We start from the raw sequence: 19,943 nt of genomic DNA on the forward strand, positions 1-19,943 counted from the left end.
CTTTTTGGTAGAAAGGAAATTATACTCAAGATTTTATAATTTTGTGTTTTTAAAGTGCTGTTTTTAGGGGGGTCAACATACATATGACCTCATTCTCAAAGGTTTAGATGTTTTCGTTAAATATTGGAATAAACCAGGATTTTTTGTCATCAATTTGGGTGATTGTAAATGATAACTTTTATATCAATAAAATGTCGTATTCTTGAACTTTTTTGACGTTTGTAGACATTTCATACGTTTTCTTGACAAAAACATACTGCTTTGGATGTTTTTTTTAATTTTGCTGGAAAAATTAAGACATTCTTTCATGGACAAAATTTGAGTTTGCTCTTGTAACTTATGTATTTTTCCGCAAAAAGTTGAAGTTAAACTTCAAAAAAATTATTTTTAATTTTGTTTGTTAAAATGTATTCTATTGAAATTTTATTTTTTTTAATTTAGGCTAGGCAGTGACTAAATACCTGTGAGAGTTGTCTTGTCTTGCAACCCAAAAATAAGAATAAAAATCAGTTGTGAGCCACGTTACATCGTCGCCTGCAGCCAAAGCAGGCCGCGACAAGCCTTGTTTTTGGTATCAGTGATCGAAAGCTACAAGACTGCTGGTTAAAAAAAAAGCCGTGTATGTGCTGATGTAGGAGGTGTAAAAGACAAACTTGTTGCTGCACATGTGAACCACGGCCTCTAAAACTAGCAATAACCACAACACTTCATCACACACAATGCAAATGTCTCTGATTTGAATTCTTCAACTATAATCAATAGGATTCAATTCCCCTCCAAATTAATTCTCGTTTTTGACAAAACAAAGAGGGCAACCTGTCACTGCACCAATTTAGGCGTATGCTCAGGTCTTGGTCAGGAACATAACGTGACCTATTTACCTCCCACATTGCCAGAACGGTACGTATGTACTTCTCCCCTTTTGGCTTCCTGCTCTTGTAGTTTGTCGAACGTGTTACAAACAAAAGTTGTATGCGGCCACACCGCAGCACTGCTGTCAGTTTACATCCTGGCACACGGCTTCCTGTCACTGGCTTAGGTGAGAACAATAACTGTGGGGTAAACACATCCGATCTATGATGTATGTGCTTTGGCAAAAAAATTACAACATTTAATAAAAAGAAAATCAAGTCCACTTGACCTTGACTTTTTAACTTGCTCATAATTCAGTTTTAACACATGTCAGCGCTAACCTTGGCATAGCATCTTGGTCATGGAACACCCTAGATAACATTTCTTTTAAACTCTGTCTAACCACTCATAGCTAGACTAGATCATATATATATATATATATATATATATATATATATATATATATATATATATATATATATATATATATATATATATATATATATATATAATTTTCTAAATTATTATTATAGATTTTTACCTAGGTCTACAATCTCTTGTGTGTCTTGTCTGTTTTGCTACTGCAACCAAGAAATTTCCCGAATACGGGATGAAATAAAGTTCTAATCTAATATATATAAAATAATATATATATATGTATATATATAGAAGTATGTATGTATGTATGTAAACGTATGTATGTATGTAAATATATGTATGTATGTGTCTATATATAAATATGTATATGTATATATATATATATTTTATATATATATATATATATATATTTATATATATATATTTATAGCTATATATATATATATATATATATATATAGCTCAGGTGTTCATAGGAAGTGGGTTCGTGTCCGAAAAATATGGTCCTTGTGTTGTATTTGTTAAAAAAAATGTATAGATCAAAATTTGGCAGTGAATATGATATATTTGACTGTACAGCAGTTTGACGGTAGATTCCTTTACAGCTGGAGCTCTTGCCAGAAGAACGCAGGGTGGTAAACGGCTCAAGATGATGCAGAAAAAAGAGCGGATTATTCCTGGCAGAAGTGGAAGATGCTTCAACGTCTCCTACTCTTCGTAAGTTACAGTACCAAATACAGAGAAAGAATGTATTTCATTCGGTCTCTGCCAGCTGTTTTCACAGCAGGCAACATTACACAGCCAGAGCATTTTGACCCATTTTCTACAATAGTCTGTTCTACCATTATACCCAAGCTACCAAATATCGGAATTAAGTGAATTAAGTTTCACCTCTGGAAAAAAATGGATTTGACTTTTCTCTGTTCTTGAGTAATCATCAGAAAAACTAAGTAAAATGACTGAGTCTATTTGATGATTATGTTTGTCAATGGCAGTGAATAAGTTGGACAAAAATAGTGTATAAATGCAAAAGGAGAAGACATAGAATTCGAAAAAGTATTTTAAGTTTGAATTAGGCTTTTAAGACTGGATTAGAGTTTGAAGCTCGCTTGTTCGTGTGAGATTTATTTCCCCTTCAGACAGAGCGAGAGTTTCTTTTCTCCTGCTGCGTTCAGTGCCGTAACGGTGAAGATGTTTTAGAAATTAAGGTCTTGGGCCAGCTGGAAGCGCCATGAGTCAGTATTTCCACAGCACTTTCCACCCGCTGTACAGTCGTGATTCACTTTAATGGCGCTACCAAACTTTATGCCTCACTTTCCAGGGGAACCAAAGTAACAGATTTGGAGTGTATCGCCTCAGTGGCTTTTTTTCCAGGTACTCCATTTTCCTCACAGATTCCCCCCCAAAAATGCATACATTGGCTGGCAACCAATTTAGGGTGTACCCTGCATTGTTGGATGGGATAGGCTCCACAACCCTCGCGACCCTTGCTACAAAAAAATGAATGAATCGATTAACAGCTCAAAATTATTTGGTAAATTGGCTTTTTCCCCTGCTGATTTTTAACACATTTTTTTTTTAATATTTAAATTTTCATGCCAAGCTAACTTTTGTGGACTTAACCATGAAATTACCTACTAATAACATTTGCACTCTAGAGGTAACAAATACTGTATTTGAATGCTGTTCACAATGTACTATAATTTGATTGACAATATAGCCTTTAAGTTGTCTTTTGACATTATTTTTTGGGGGAAAAATGTTTTTAAAGTTTAAAAAAATAATATAATGGAACTTGTTTGCATGATATTGTTTTTTGGGAGTGTAGATTCTACATGACTAGACGAAGCGTCCCGATGTGGTCATAACGTTATTTAGCAAGGCGATACACCAGCTAACCTTGTTTTTGTTTTTTGAAATGGGGGAGGTAAAGGGGGGGTTGTTGTTTACTCGGGCGGCCCCCTGAGAGAGTCTCCTGGGCCGCTTCCCGCTTCCTGCTGCCTGCTGCCTGTCTGGTTGGCCACCTCGGCTTGACACATGCCAAAAGACTTATTGGCCCTCTTTAGGAGACCTATGGGAGAGGCGGAGCTATGGTGGTGGTGGTGATGGGGTGTTGGGGGGGCACTCTGGTTGGGGGCGGCAACTGTTTCGGAGGAGGAGAGTGAGGCATTTTAAAATTTTGTTTTAATAAAGCTCCCAGCTTTCCCAATTCATCCCCCCATCCATCCACTCTCACATGAGTACTTACAGCTGCATGGATGGAGTTTGGAGGGGGGGGGGGGGGGGGGGGGGGGGGGGGGCGACGGCGACTGATTGTACACAGAGAGCCCCCTTCATGAAGTCACATCTGGAGCTTTCCCAGCGAGCTCAATGGAGCACACCGCCTAATGAAAGTCTTAAGTTATGTAATTGAGTTCTTCCACAATGCGCGCCAGACGGCACTGTTGTCGTGGCGAGACGTTGGCGACCAGATCGTCGCCTGCCATTAACAACGATAGACGTTCACTCTGTGATTCTGTTTCAGGGTTAGTTTCACATTTATTTTTAACCATCCAAGTAATCTGTTTGTAGATTCAGCCAAGAAAACTAACTTAAAGGCTAACAGTGATGGCTACATATTTTTTTCACCTCATTTGCTGATTCAAACCTTATTTTCAAAGCAAATTTTACAAGAAAACCGGACATGTTTACGAGATGTTTTGATTCTCACTTTACAGGAACTTTAAGTGTCATCCAAGTGTAAAAAGAAGTAAAGCACTGTTTGTTTTGGCTCTGGGCCACTTTCTGGAAAGGTACTATGAGTGGAGGGGTGTTACGCAAGACTTGAAACAGTATGGCGAAGGGGGTGGTGGGGGCTAGCGGGCCCCTGAGGGTCCATCTGGTCCGACTTTGCTTCTCGTGTCTAATTGTCAGCTAATGTACATTTGTTATTATCTAGCCCGTCTATTTTCTTTATGAGCGGGAAGACCAAGCGACGTCTGACGTGAGGCCGCCAGTTTCGGAGGCCTCCAACGATGACACTTTATACGCCGACAGGTTTAGGCAAGGTGTTCATTTCAGGAGCCTGCTAAATCAAAGCTGAGAAGCATATGGACCGGCACGTGCCAGATTTTGCGGCATGTTGTACAGGGAAAAAAAACTATAAAACTCATTGTTGCAAGTTTAACTGGTCTGCTGCCATTGACGGGGAAAGACGTTGGATCCGTTTAATTTGGCAGCAAATGATCGGTGTGATTTCAGAAAGATTGGACTTTTATTGTTGTCAATGGCAGCCAATGAGGAATGGCTTTAGCTAAAGTTGAGTTTTAAGCTTGTGGTAGTAGTTGGTGACTATTAAAAGTATTTCAATGTAGTCATTCATTTGCTTCACACTTCTCGCCACTCCCAGTTTAAATATATTTGACGCCTATTGACGAAGTGTTTTTGTTGTTTTTCATTTTAATTTCTTTTTAATTGGAAGTTTACACCCTGTGATCCACGTGAGAGAAGATGGAGGAATTCATGAAAGTAACATAAAAAGTAGTATTTATTTTCAAGAAGTTACCCAGGAAACAAATGAAAGCACAAAATTGTGTTTTTTTAAATAATATCGTATTTAAAAAATGAGAATGAACAAAACATTTTTTTTTCAAGGAAAGGTGTTCTTGTTATTTTTCACACAAATATTCTTTGTTAAATTTACTTGAAGGGAAAATTATTTTTTCATTTTAACAACAATTAAATCTTATTTTTTAATTTAGAAAATAAAAATAGAGAAAGGAAGGATGCTATGGTGTAATTTTGCACTAATATTTATAAATTGCGTTAATTGTATTTTTGAAGGGAAATATTCAAAAAAAAATTACAAGGTCAAAATTCTCATCTCATTTTCTGAACCGCTTTATCCTCACTAGGGTCGCAGGGGGTGCTGGAGCCTATCCCAGCTGACTTAAGGCCAGAGGCGGGGGACACCCGGGGCAATTTATTGGGAATGTGGGATGAAACCAGAGTACCCGGAGAGAACCCACGCAGGCCCGGGGGGAGAACATGCAAACTCCACACAGGTGAACCGACCTGGATTTGAATTCCGGTCAAGATCAAAATGATTATTTTTTAAATTGCGTTTACCAGAGAAACTATTTTTTTTAGACAACCAAGATTTTCACATGAATTAAATCTGATCTTTCTGGAAAAACTGGAAAACATTTTTTTTCAACAAACAAAAGTAGTGATTTTATTTTTAAAAGAATACATTTGAACTCATTAAAAAGATCATGTTTTTCCACATGTTGTACTACCATGCTGTAATTACCTCATTTAAGAAAAAAAGAAAGGGTGCGTAAGGGAGCTTTTCCGTGACAACCAAACCACCACATTTACATAACAATAGCAATTAAGTCATGTTGCATAGCATTGCAATCTTTTGGTTTTGGCTTCAAATCGACGCACACGCACACACACACACACACACGTACACACACACAGGAACACACACACAAATGCTTGGTGAGCTGTTGATTTAATGAACCCGCTGACGTGACTCAAAGGCCTTTTGTGCGCTCTAATTCTTTCTTTTGCGGCCTGACTGCAGCGTGTTGCAGCAGCAGCAGGCCCGACGGCTTTTCTAGTTCTTCAACTATCTCATCTGACGTGTGAAACCGGAAGAAGATGAAGAAGAGGAGAAGGAAGGGGGGGGGTCTGAGAAAAGCTTTGAGTCAACTACTTCAAAAACAAAAGTCATGTTTCTCAAAGACTCATTGGCTGCCATTGAAGGCGCTGTTTTGACTGCAGAGGGCGAATGAACGAATGTGATTGCGGATGACTCTGAGTAAAGTGCGCTAGTACACGCCCTTGATCACACAACTCATAAATTTCTGGTTTTGTGGCGCCCTTGTTGAAAAAATGAAAGCATCTACTTATGTAGGTAGAGTTGGAATGAGCTATGAAGCGAGTGAATGGCTTTTTAGCGGAAATGATTTACGTTTGCGGGCCACATAAAATGACTTGGCGGGCCAGCCCTGACCCCCTGGCCTGGGGTTTGACACCTGCGTGCGAGCACTTTGAAAGAGTGTCGTTGCAGTCGGTCATTTGGGAATGAAGGCCGTGTAGTGTACTTTGAAAGCCCCGTGTTGGAAGGTGACAGGAAGAAGTCTTGGAAACGTGTGCGCTTTTTAACACTTATCGCAATGTGATGCAGACAAAAAGTCACTTCCTGGTGTCAAGGTGCCGCGTGCAAACAGGAAGCAGCCCTCTTCATGTCCTGCACGATGAGCCACAGAAGAATCTCTTTCACGTGACATCATTCTCATTACTCACGACCACTTTGAAATATTTGTCAAGATGATTATTATTTCTTACATTTTGACTGAAGTATGCTTGTTTTTTTTACTTCAGCCACACTATCCAATGAAAACTATTGTTTTCCAAATCTCCACTTATAGATAACATATATTTATTTAAATTGTTTTTATTGACCATGCCGCATGCTTTAAACATTTCCAAAACATTCAAACGACACCAGGCCTCTTGAGTTTACCCATTTTTGCGCTGACAGCAAATGTTATTTATTTATTTTTTACAAAAAAAGCCCCTTTTAAAAATGTATCTCATCCTACATTTTCATTGAATGTACATAATTCACACATAAATACATTTTTAAAAAGTGAAATGCGCAGAAAAGTAGTGTCAAATGCGGTTCCACCAAAAGTTGACATGGACCTGAAAAAGCCCAAAAAATTGACAGGAATTGACCTAGAAATGCCTTAAGATCATCAGGTACCAACATGTACTGGAATTGACCTGGGAATGGCCAAAATTGTGCAGGAAGTCCCCCAAAAACAACTATTGGTACCTTAAAATGAATAAGAAAGTGCCCCAAAATTCAGAGTTTGCATCTTCCAATTCTTGAATTCATATTTGTATTGTATTAAAATGTATTCAATTTTTCTTTCTCCAATAAATATGAGCTTGTGTTCATTTGACATGACATACAATAGAAGGAAACTGTGTAGACATGCTGTTATGTCAATTCCGTGAAGGGGGCATGATGAGGTGAGAATACCCAGGGAAGAGCATTGATTATGGGATGTGTGTGTGTGTGTTTGTGGAGCAGGCATGCAGGCAACAAGGAGAGGCCTTCATGGGTCAGCTGTGACGGGTCAGCACCCTCCATTGTGCGGAGGGGAAGGGAGCGTTCCTGTTCCGGCTCCTTTGGCGCAATCCGAGAGAAGATAAACACGGCAGCGGATGGGAAAGCTGCGAGAAACCAAAGCCTGCGCTTCAGGCAAAAAGGTAGTTTGTCCCACTTTAGTCAAAATACACCTGACTACTGCAGGCAAACCTTGCATGCTTCAAAATGTTAAGTTTTATCAAGTCATTTAATGATGAAATATGCATTTAAACTAATTTAAAATGTCCCAATTTCATTTGTGTATAACTCAAAGAAAATGGTACTATTCTTATTCTATGCTAGTCTTTTTCTAATTCAATTTCAGGATTCTAAATCAGGATAAGAACATTTTAATGTTTTCTTAATTCTATTGTAAGGAATAAGAGGCAATTTTACAGAAAATAGCAGGCTTTACTTGGCCCCCAGGCCATACTTTGCCTACCCCTTGTGTTGAAATGTCCCATGGTTAATGTTTGGGTAATCAATAGGGTGTCTGCTTATTCTACACTTACTGGGAATACATCAGTTAGATTAAGATAACCTCGCGATCATTGATCGCCGATCAATGCGCGAACGTGCAGTTTAGAGCCTACAGTTTATCGCCAGATGGGTCAGTCAACTGTCTGCACACGGCCCGCCAATCAAACTCCGCCGATGTGAAACACCCCACAAACTATTATGGGTGTCAATGCTATTCCTACTGCAAGAAAATAAGCATTTTTTTTCTCAAATGGTTGTAAAGTCGAATAGTCATTTTGGTTGCTTTTTGCAGTCCCGAATATCTCTTCATTCGTGGTAAAAAATTGATACATTCATGTGCAAAAATATCATTTAAAAAAAAAAACATGGCAACAAGACACGTACACACCTTTTTTGAACTTTTTCCCAAAAATACGGGGTTTATTGACTGAACTGCAATCAACTTTACAAAAAAATAAAAGAAACATGTGGCAGCACAGGACTGTAGTGACAAACATGGCTGGAAAAAATACATTCAACAGTTTTTTGTTATTTACGTTCTCTGTGTCCCAAACGGAAAAAAAAACTTTTTTTTTTTTACAAAAACGAGTGAAGCAACGCAGGGGGTGGGGGGCAGAAAAAAAAAAGAAAAACAGGTCCTCCACTGTCCTTAGCTACCTGGAATGTATGCAAACGAGGCACTTGAACTCTGAACACTTTTTCTCAAGCTATTTGGTCACAGCAGAATGGGTGAAAAGAGGAACGTTACCCCCAAAAAAACAAAACAAAGGGGGCTTAAAAGCACCCGAGTTACTTCTCGAAAGCACTCGAAACGTGTGTGGGGGAGGAAAAAAAACCAAATCATCAAGATTATTCCGATAGAATTGCAGTTACGAGGGAAGATGTGAAATAAATAATCCAAACGGCAGTTTTTCTTGTCGCAATTTAAACCAACGTTGACAAAAAAAGTGTAGTTGCAGAAGTACAATATATTAAAACTGTGGAGGAAAAACAAAAGAACAACAAAGGAAAACCGACAAACTGTCTTCACAATCTTTAGATTAATATGGAAGATCATAATTTAACATAAAAGAAAATATATTCTATTGTTCATTATCCAGATAAATACAAAAATTAAACAACAAAAACAAGAGAAAAAAACCGCATATGATCACCAATAAATATGTTCTGATAAGTTAAATAAGCAGTGACAAGCAAAAAAAAAAGCCCAACATTCTGTCTGGAAAGTTCTCAAATAATAATATTAATAATAATAATAATAACCGTAATAATAACATTAATAAAAAATAATTATCAAAAGGAACAGAAGAGAGCTTGGAGATCTTGTCAAGTGAGGTGGCCAATAATGATCAGCTTAATAAAGATAAAAAAAAATGAAATAAAATAAAAAAAGCCAGTGACCAGCAACAGGATGAGGGGGAGGAAAAAGGGGCGGGGCCATGGGGGGTGGGCGGTGACCAACTTCCAGTTCAAAAGTCCTTCCTGCAGACTCACCCTACATCACAATTACATAAGCACAGTAGTCCATTCACCCCCACGCAAAAAAACACAAGCCCGTCCCCTAGGCACTTTTTCTTGGTATTTAACAATTATTTTTTTGTTCACAACAATTCATATCTTTTCAGCGTCGTCTGTCTTTTTTTGTTTGTTCAGGTTTTGGGGCTGGGCTGGGGTGGGGGGGCTTTTAAGGAGGGGGCGGCTAGTGCAATACAGTCCCCCGGTTTGTTTTCCAAGGCCACTTGTGCTGCTACACAATCAAGAGTGGAAAAAACTTGGCAGAACAGGAACAAGAATAATAACGATCAGAGTCAATTCTCACGATATTCGCTTGAGAATTCTTTCTGGTGCTTTTGGGGAACGTTGGCACATGGCGGGGCACTTTTTTTATGTTTCAGGAATTCACTGGCTGGGGAGCAGGAATGAAATGATTTTGCTAAAGGTCCCCTAAACTCGTGGGGTTCCCAAACTGAGGCAAGAGGGCCCAAAAAATTATTCACAGAGTATGTGACTTCACAAACTGAGACGCCGGGTCTCAGAAAGATTTGGCGAGCACTTTTTTTTTGAGGCATTGATTTGAAAATGGTTCCCAAATCGCTTTTTTGGGGTGGTCTAATTTCACAAAGGAGGCAGAGAGGCCTCTAAATGTGACACACATGACCAAACTGAGGCACGGGGTCCTAAATTGGGTCAATAATGATATTTTCCAAAGCAAGGCGCAGATGTTGGAAATAGTTCGAAAATGCCTTTTTGGGGATGCTCTTTTTTTCCCCAAAATGAGGCACTGGTCCTCAAAATGGGTCAATGTCTTTATTTTGGATTTCCTGGTTCCACAAATGCCGTAATAGTTTAAGAATTGACGGTTTGAGTCATTCTTTGTCACAGGCTGAGGGACAGGTGTCTGTAGATAGTTTGTGGGTTACCAGGTTTCACAAACTTAGGCACAGTCGTCATTTATTTTAGCTTTTCCAAAATGAGGCGCAGGGGACCGAAACTGGTCCCAAGTCACAAGATCGGCGAGAGTCTCTTGGGCTTAAAACTGGTTGGCTGGACTCCTGTGATGGATTCTAAACTTGGTTGATTGACATGTTTTGAAAATGGTTTGCCAGTTACTTTCTTCCAAACTGAGACCTGGGGGCATTTTTTTCCCGGGTCGCAGATTGTCATAGTAAGATCGTCAAAAAGTTTGGGGCGGTGAATCTAGGGTGCTAAACTTCACATCCCATGTCGTGGCCAGCGGTAATTCCGCATGTGAATTCCAAAATTCCTAGGGCATCTTTAACTAACCCCCCCATCATACCTTACACACAAGACAGCAAGCCAGTAACAAGGCATGAAAAGATGGCTTAGATGACCAGTGTGTAAGGGGGCAAATTTTGTATGTGTGATCTAGATGGGGGTGGGGTTCGGGGGGCTCTCCTTTGACTGAATATGTCCTTGTGGCTACACCAAGGTGATGGTGCCCAAGGCCTCGGGCCCCGTTCCCCTTGTGTCTAGTCGTCTGAGATAGAGAGGCGGCTGAAAATGGGGAGTCGCCGGGTGGTGTCCAGCGTGGGGGACTCGGAGCCACTCAAGCTGCTGCCGGAGCTGCTCTGGTAGCCCTCCTGGTCCGAGAGGGAGTCTTGGGGGCTGGACGGGGACTCGAACATCTGGGGCGACTCCAGCATGGGTCGGAAGTAGTAAGGCCTGTTGGTGGGGGAAGGAGGCGCCCCGTTGATGGGCTCGGGGCACAGGGGGGTGCCGCCCAGGCTGGGCCCAAACAGGTTGGCCAACTCCTGGCTGGAGTAGGTGAAGGGGTTGCTGCTGGGCCAATCCGCGACCTCGTCCGGGAAGAACATGGGCGGCGGGGTGACGGACGTGGGGCTGTCGCGGAGGCCCGCCGAGCTGGGGAAGCCGGCGAAGCTGTAGCTGTGATGCAGCCGGGGCCGTTCCATCTCCCCGGAGGGAGACGGGTTCGAGCCGTTGCTGGACTTGAGCGGCGGTCCGCGCCGCTCCTCGGCGTTGTGGATGAAATGGCAGCGGGGCCCGTAGGGGCAGAAGCCGATGGTGTGGAAGGTGCGGCAGAGCTCCGTCTTGTACTTGGGGTGGCGGCTGAGGCTGCGCAGTTCGTGGATGCCGTGCGCAAACTGGCACTTGTCTCCGTACTTGCAGGCGCCGTTTTCCTCGAAGGGCCGGCAAAGCTCCGTCTTGTAGCGACTGGAGTTCACCTGGCCGCCGGTGGGGCTGGCCGGGCCCAGGCACTTTTGCAGGAGACGCTCGCCCGTCTCGGAGAAGGAACGGTCGCGCAGCCGCAGGTGGTTTTCTTTGTTGCCGCCGCCGCCGCCACCCAGCCCCGAGATGAGCGGCGAATGCTCCGCCGCCTTAAGGCTGTTGAGGAACTGGTTCTGGTTGAACTTTGCGCTGCCGCTGCTGACCGAGTGTCGCCGCTGGTACGCTGCGGGGGAGCCCACAGCCTTCCTGTCCAGCAGGGCGCCGGAAATGTTGGTGTGTGGGGCGGCCAGGTTGCCATTGAAACCCAGCAACTTCTTGTTCTACAACACAAAAACGCAATGGTTTTGTCAACGAGGCTTTTCCCGCACAGGCAAATTCATCATTCGTCGCCTCCATTCAAAACACCTTGGCGTCAGTATTTATGACTTAACATGGAGTTGGGGGGCACTTTTATCTGCAATTGCATACCTACACCACAATGGCGCTGTATCAAAGAGTTGCGAGTTAATCCCAAAACATTCAAAGAAGACAAAGCGCGGCAATTGACAGACTTTATTCTCGACTTCAAATGTTTTGGGTGTTTCAATTATGTGTCATAGTTTTCAAAATAATTTGAATTTAACATTAGGAAATTCAAAATCCATTACAACTAAGGACAATTTCAATCGATTCGATCAACGCATGTCTTTAAATAGTAAAACCCCTTAAAATTCCACACGCAAAGGATTCGAACCTCAGACCTCAAAGCAGCAAACCAGATTGTCAAACCACTTCAGACTGCAACCATCTCTCCCCAATACAACGCAAAACCATAATTTACATACTTTACATGCACATAAGTTGTCTTATAGCAAGCTAATCACGTAACACTAGACTACTACACTAAAAAATGTAGAAACTAAGGTTAGTTTAGAACAATTAACACTTCTTTTATTCTTTAACTTTTTGGCACCAGACTACATGGTCCACATTTTATGAAAGCAGCAGGAGGGTTAAAGTTCTGCCCTTCAGCTGTGAAATGCTTCAATGAATGGCTGTGGTGAAAACCCATTTAACAGCTTAGCCAAAGTTGATTAAGTTTGTTAATTGAGTGTGGACACAAGGACTTTATTCATTTTTGTCAAACCAGAACTCATCCATTTTCTTGAGTATCACTTCAAACTGTAGAAGGAATTCTGTAAACAGTGAATGATCGATCACATTTCAGCTCCATTGACGGCCATAGTTAGGCATTATATTTTTTGTTTTGTTTTTTTTAATCGTTGTTTGATAGTTTATCAATTATCTTATCTCTTGAACAGCCATAGACGTTTACTCAATGGCAGCCAAAGAGCTCGTACATGCCATAAAACACGCTCTTTCCTGTAAATTAGGGGTAAACATATGGCTCGGGAGCCATATGTGGCTCTTTTGATGGGTGCATATGGTGAGGTAAAATATGGAAACCGCTAGGGGCGTCACGTCGACTCTACCTTCTATTTAAACCAAATAGTATTTTTCATTATACTCCGCTGAATGCATACCCCCATTGATACTCATTGATTAACAACAACGTGACCATATTTTGACTGATTTTTGATATTTTTGTACTTTAAAAGTGGTGAAATGACTAAAAAAGGGCATACATTTCCATGTCATTTTACTTTGAAATTCTCAGTATGGCTCTCAAGGAATAACATGTGTCTGTAAGTGCAAGCTTACCTAACACCAATGATCAAAATAGTAACACATTTGCCTCTGTTTGAGCAAAGAAAAAGGGGTTTTAGAAAGCAGAAAAAAAGGATTTTAGTGATATTTTTTTTGGCCTGGATGAAGCAGAACGGATGCAGGGCCGTATAGAAGAACAGCAGCTGGTTTGGCTGGTTGCCCTGGTTGGGAATGTGTGGCTGCTCTCAGTAAAATGGAGCACATGAGCAGCAGGCCCACAAAAGAACCACGGCATTGCTTTAGAATGACAAAGTGGCTCCCCGCTGCAATTCTCAATACACACACATGGGGTTGGAAAAAAAAAAAAAGCAGCTGAATGGGAAAATTGGAGGGAAATCTCAAACACACACGCACACATACACGAGGCCAGACACATTTCGACTTTTTTTTTCTTGCAGTGTCGGACACATGTTTTTAAGCACTTTTAATCCCCGTCAGACAAATCTGGTGAATGATTACGTGAGCATGTGGCCGATTTGGGGATCGGATTGTTCTAACTAGCACAATTGCGCCCACTTTTATAAGTTGCAAAAACGCCCACTAAGGCTATACGGAGCGCGTTAGCGAAATAGTAGCACTTTAGAAAGGAGGAAAATCGAGTTGGATGAAACTAATCACAACGCGGGCGGTGAACTCCGCATTCCTCCACACGAAGAAGTAGAAGAAAAAAACAAAAAGTTACCTTATTGATTGCTTCGAAGTCGAAGAAAGGCGACACCACAGCTGTGGTCATGTTTGCAGCGAGCACCTCCGAGACAGTTTCCCAAGAAAAAGGGAATCAAAACTACCAAACCAGGCGGTTTGGAAGTTGCGCACACGACTTATTGTCGGAGTGAACGTGTGTGCGTGACTTGTGCGTGTATGTGCGCGTTATTGACCCTGCACAACTTCCCCAGTGGCCCGCGCTCTCTCCGACATTTGCCTTATAATCCTGTGGCAGGAGGAGCCTAGAGATGGGGCGTCAACTTTCTGTTTAAGTTTTCAACCCCCCCTACTGATCTGCTTTTTTTTTCTCTTTTTCTCTCTTCCATCACTTCCTACTTTACTACGCCTCCCTCCAACATGCATTTATTTGAACACAGGCGAAAAGCGCATGCTTGCAGTGGAAACATGTTTAGGACCGTGGTTAAGACCATCAAAATTAACATTCACTTGGTGTACACATTGAGAGGAAAATGTAGATATAGTATCAAATATTCAAGAGAAATTTAATCAGAGTATGGGTAGGATGTCCGAGAGGAGTTGCCATGGAAGCAGCTTGTTACCCTCCTTTTTATAGAAGGAGCGCGTCTCCCTCTCTGTTCCGTTTCCTGTTTTTGTGCACTGCGCATGCGTACAACACTGTTTTGAAATCGTATTTGTAGTATTCATTTATCGGGCAATATTTTTCAATCAATAATAATAATCTCATCTCATTTTCTGAATTGCTTTATCCTCACTAGGGTCGCGGGGGGTGCTGGAGCCTTGGGAGACCCTGAATTGGTGGCCAGCCAATCGCAGGGCACAAGGAGACAAACAACCATTCTACCACTACTACCACCACTACTACTACTACTACTAGTACAACTACTACTACTAGTAGTACAACTACTACTACTACTAGTACAACTACTACTACTAGTAGTACAACTACTACTACTACTAGTACAACTACTACTACTAGTAGTACAACTACTACTACTACTAGTACAACTACTACTACTAGTACAACTACTACTAGTGCAACTACTACTACTAGTACAACTACTACTACTACTAGTACAACTACTACTACTACTAGTACAACTACTACTACAATCACTACTACTTCGAGTACCACTACTACTAGTACAACTACTACTACTAGTACCACTACTACTAGTACAACTACTACTACTACCACTACTACTAGTACAACAACTACTACTACCACTGCTACTACTACTAGTACAACTACTACTACTACCACTACTACTACTAGTACAACTACTATTACTACTAGTACAACTACTACTACCACTACTACTAGTACAACTACTACTACTACTACCACTACTACTACTACAACTACTAGTACAACTACTACCACTACTATTACTACTAGTACAACTACTACTACTACTACCACTACTACTAGTACTACTACTACTACTACTACTACTACTACTAATAATAATAATGGCAGTAACAATAACAATGACAAAAACAATAACAACAACAATAATATTAAGGTGGGCTCTCAGTGCTTTTTTAATTGGCCAATATTTATGTCTATAAAATTATTAATTAATCTCATATTAATAGTAAAAAGGGAAAATTAAAATGAATAAACACAGAAGTAACTCTGGTTATGCCCCCCAAAAATAAATAAATAAATATAAACATTAACAATAAAATAACATTTTTAGAATTTTCTTTTTAGCTCCTACTAATAAAATAATAATTAAATAGGGACAATGACTGCACTTAGATTTTTTTATTTGAGCAATTTTCAATAAATGCACAAGTGCATACTGTTTTTCTCTTTTTTGATTATCCCAGTTAAAAATATAATGGATGTCTATTACCCGCGATGGCAGTCAATGAACATTATTTTATTAATAATATTTATTTGACCCATAAAATTATTTATCAATGAGAACTTACACCCTTAGCGTTTCGGAATAGTTTGTCCACATGGACTTGCTGCACTGCCGATAGCGTTTCCCTTTTTTGGTCCATTTCCTGCTTCTTTTTTTTTTTACATGATCAAACTCGTTTGCCAAGTCACGCATTTTTTGCGCATTTCAGATGTGAAGTAATCCTATGAGCACTATCAAATGTTGAAGTGTGTTATATAAACCCCATACTCGGCAAAAAATATGAATTTATGGTGGGCTTTAGTTGTTGTTGACTCTTGTGTGGGGAGCCGGCCACATTGCTTATCCTCCCCCATCAGCCAACTAGAGTACTCTGTAATTAATTTACTTTTAATTGTTGGACTCGAACATCACTGTGGGGACTTTCCAGCCAAGCCAGTGGCTGTTAACTCCTTCCCAACATTTATACTTTGCATTCTCTCACCTTACCAAACTTTCCAAATCAAAAGTACTATATTTTTTTCCATAGAAAAGCATGGGCATTGAACTCATCATTTTGTATGGTCATTCCATCAGGTAGGAGAACCTGATACATTAGTGAGGTCACCTTTTTTTCAACCACATTCACATGAGAACAGTTCTATTGGAAGATAGTTGGGTTGTGGGTGAAACCTACTCAAATCTACTGTGGTCTGTCATCTAACTCCCCCACCACTTGGGCAAAGCAACCGGCGGCCATGTGCACAGTCAATGTCAGGTTTCGGTTACAGGACAGAAAAATAGAGGAAAGAGGAGGAGGTGGAAGGATGTCACGGTGCTGGTGGGAGGGATGGGGGATGGATTAAGAGGGGAGGGGGGGTCTCTGAGTACACAGTGCTGCCTTTGGGGAAGTGAGCAACAAGAGGTTGGGTGTCGCTGGTGGGCAAAATATTCTCTTTCCTTGCCTATGCACTTGATCCATGCAAGCTATGTGGGATTTTGCTGGTTTACCATAAAATTATCCCTACATTTTCCTGAGATGACCAAATTCAAAAGGATTACAACCTTTTTTTTCCACATATAAAATTTGCACAGTATTGTGTCTTGTAGAGAAACTAAAAAAGTCATTATTAAAGTTTTTTGTGTGTATTGGGTACATGCAAAATAGATAAATATCACCCATACGTTTACTGAACTCTTAGTAATTTGATTTTTTTTTGCAAACAGGTATATATTTTAGAGCACACAAATTACAGACAATTTCTACAACAAAATCAATGTGTTCAATGGAAAATAACTTAGCAAAAACATTTCACACAAAACAATAGAATAGTTTGAAATATAAAACTTTACTAGAAATGACTTATTGCTTTTCAATATTGAAAACGCTCATTTATTTTGATTTTGATTTATTTTGGTAATTCAATCTGCACCAATACAGTCGTAAACTGGGAAAGACTTTTTCTAGACACAAAATAACACAAGTCTTAACACAATAAATCCCAGTCTACAACATTACAACATAGTTAATTTAAAGAAATTGTTGTATTTACACGGCCAGTTAAGTTCGATGCACGCCCTAGCCGTGAATAGCATCCTTCTTTTGGAATGCAAAATGACAGTCGTTAAGATGCCTTGCAGAGAGGCCTCTGTCCGAGTCGTTAGGGCCGAAACGTCCCTCATTAATATTCTTTTCACTTGTAGAAAGGTAGTGGGGCAGCCTTAACAGCCAAAAGAGGCTTTGTTTTTTGTTATTTGTTGGAGGCAAAATCATCGAGTCTCTTTAAAATGGATGAAAGGACAGAATTGTTAGTAGTGGATCGACAGGGTCAGATTCCACATCTCCCCTACAGAGATGAATCATTTTAACTAACATATAACATGTTCTCTTAATTCTATAACATTCTTGTTATTGCAACAAAAAATATGACTTATTCTCGTCGCGTTATAATGTCTTTGACTATTGGACTTCTTTCCTGTAAGGAACAGTTTTACTTCTTGGCCTTATTTTGTGGTCTTATCATTTTTTTTCTCCAAAAATAAACTTTAACCTTGTACTAAGTGGTTAGACAAGCAATTTTCCAAATCGTACGACTTTTTAAGAGAAGGCTAAGTTGTGAACTTTAACATAGGAAGAGGGTTTTAGGAGTGTTTTTGCAGACGTAAAGAGTCGCTGGCAATCACGTCTACACTTCAAAGTCTGCTTTTCCCATTGAAAGGACCGAGTCCCGCCCATTTGCAACACCAGCGCCGCTCACTATTGGCTCCCTTTTTTGTACTGAGCACCCAAAACAGAGTCACGTCTATCACCCCTCTCACCTAGCAACAAGTATAAAGTTTACCCTTAGGCTTATTGTCGCACCCAATACTCCACAAAAGAAAAAGGGTCAAAAGTCGGAGTTATTTTCAATGCTATGACGTAAAAATGGCTATCAGAAATCTCAATATGTATTTTATAGAGCTTTTGCTGGGAAAGTTGTGAGTTGAAAGATTTTGTGTTAACAAATTATTGATATAATATGTGAATAAAGTCTTATCACCAGAATTAATAGTCGATTCAAAAGGCCGAATATTTAGGCGATCTCATTGGAATTAAAATAACTTTGGACCCCGTTGCAAAGGTAAACATAGGTTTATGTTGAAAAGTAGCATAGCAGCAATCGAACCTTTGCAAGTTTTTGACCTTTTGTTCTTGTTTACTCCGCCGTGTCGTGTTGAATTTTTTCGATAATGCCTGAATCCCTCCCAAGGATTCGGAGGAGGCACCTGTTTCCTGACAAAAAAAAAATCCGCCATCTCTCTTAAGCGATTGCGTCAGATGTCCTCCTCTTTGTGAAGATGGCCCCTTTCCAATACCCCGTTGACGCACAACAACACACAGCAGGTTTCGACTTGAACAAAATTCGTCAAATCCGTGGCAAATTGATCTGCGGGATGCCGGGAGGCAAAACTTACTAGGATTGATGACAGTTGACAATAAAATTCCCTTCAAATTACTCTACTCACAAAGGAGTGTCAAAACTGTGAAAAGACATTATTTGACATTTACCGATCAACTTGTGAATACATGCATTCTGAATTTTACAAGAAATAGCTAAACGTTGATTCTTTACGCATATACACGAGATGTAAAATGTGTATTGTGCCAAAAAAAGTCCTAATTTAACGAATTTAAAATTGTTATTTAAAAACAACATCTTTATTTACACATTTTACATTATTCATGAGTAGAGTGTTCAACCAGCCTAGCATGCATATTTTTGGAATGTGGGAGGAAACTGGAGTACCCAGAGAAAACCCACACAAGCCCGGGGAGAACATGCAAACTCCACACAGTGAGGACCCACCTGGCATCAAACCCTTGACCGGAGAACTGTGAGGCCAACGCATTAACCACTTGTCCACCATACTATATTTGTTTCACTTTTAATTTATCAATGTTTAGATTAATATTTTATGTTAATGTTGATTTCATTCATTCTTCATTGAAAATCTTTAAACTTATTGTTTTTTTAAAACTATTTATATTTAAAAGTAATTTACAGTCTACCCATGTTTTTTGCCATGTATGAAACTAAACGTGGGTTAGGCCAAAACACATTATTAATGTGATTTTTCATAGCCTTTAAGATTTTCTGGAGCATGGCATCAATTTGACACGCTAATCGGACTCACTCTCGCCATCCAGATTTGTCTTTTTATACAGCGTGATACTTGATGAACTCACTGCCCTTCACATTTCAAACCAGCTCTTTCTGCATTTTTTTTAGCCAGGCCGCATTGTAGTGAGCAGCATGGATAGTGTTGTGTTGTGTTGTTTGTTGCATGCTAACACTGGCTCAGTAACCACTTGGTTTCAATCCGACCTCCTGCAATTTGAGAGGAGGGTTTGGCTCCACGCCGTTGATAAATGATGGGAGTGGAATGACAGGGTTTTTATCTTTTCGAGCGTTAGATGAAAGAAGCCCACAGAGGGGGGACTGCAGGGGGGGCTGAAGGAGAAACAACTGACTGTCCTTGCGCCTAACGGTCAATGAAGGGCAGATTTCTGCCTCTGGGGTGTTTTTTGTTTACACTTATTTAATTTAATCGTTAGAAGCGACAGCTATTAATGAGTTACTTTATTTGAAAATG

At 40.3% G+C, this 19,943-nt stretch overlaps 1 protein-coding gene and 1 long non-coding RNA gene across 3 annotated transcripts in view; one reads left to right on the plus strand and one right to left on the minus strand.

Moving 5' to 3' along the window:
- Positions 1-7,664, plus strand: part of LOC144090271 (uncharacterized) — a 31,888-nt gene extending 24,224 nt beyond the window's left edge. For both annotated transcript variants that reach the window (XR_013305323.1, XR_013305324.1), the window contains exons 4-5: positions 1,835-1,946; positions 7,321-7,664. This is a non-coding gene — a long non-coding RNA (uncharacterized LOC144090271). The remainder of the gene's footprint in view (positions 1-1,834; positions 1,947-7,320) is intronic.
- A 582-nt stretch (positions 7,665-8,246) lies between these two features.
- On the minus strand, positions 8,247-14,162 carry zfp36l1a (zinc finger protein 36, C3H type-like 1a). Its single transcript, XM_077621154.1, has 2 exons — positions 13,955-14,162; positions 8,247-11,885 (listed from the first exon to the last, which is right to left on the minus strand). The coding sequence occupies exons 1-2, from the start codon at positions 14,003-14,005 to the stop codon at positions 10,848-10,850; spliced, it is 1,089 nt and encodes a 362-aa protein (XP_077477280.1). The 5' UTR covers positions 14,006-14,162; the 3' UTR covers positions 8,247-10,847.
- Positions 14,163-19,943: the final 5,781 nt, after the last annotated feature.

The sequence above is a fragment of the Stigmatopora argus genome, chromosome 15, assembly GCF_051989625.1.
Source record: "Stigmatopora argus isolate UIUO_Sarg chromosome 15, RoL_Sarg_1.0, whole genome shotgun sequence".
Taxonomy (NCBI): Eukaryota; Metazoa; Chordata; class Actinopteri; order Syngnathiformes; family Syngnathidae; genus Stigmatopora; species Stigmatopora argus.

What these genes read in the sequence shown, in the direction of transcription:
- zfp36l1a (XM_077621154.1), bottom strand. Translation starts at nt 14,005, where the DNA reads ATGACCACAGCTGTGGTGTCGCCTTTCTTCGACTTCGAAGCAATCAAT. An exon ending in ACTTCGAAGCAATCAATAAG is followed by an intron (nt 11,886 to 13,954) that starts GTAACTTTTTGT and finishes TTTGTGTTGTAG; the next exon opens with AACAAGAAGTTGCTGGGTTT.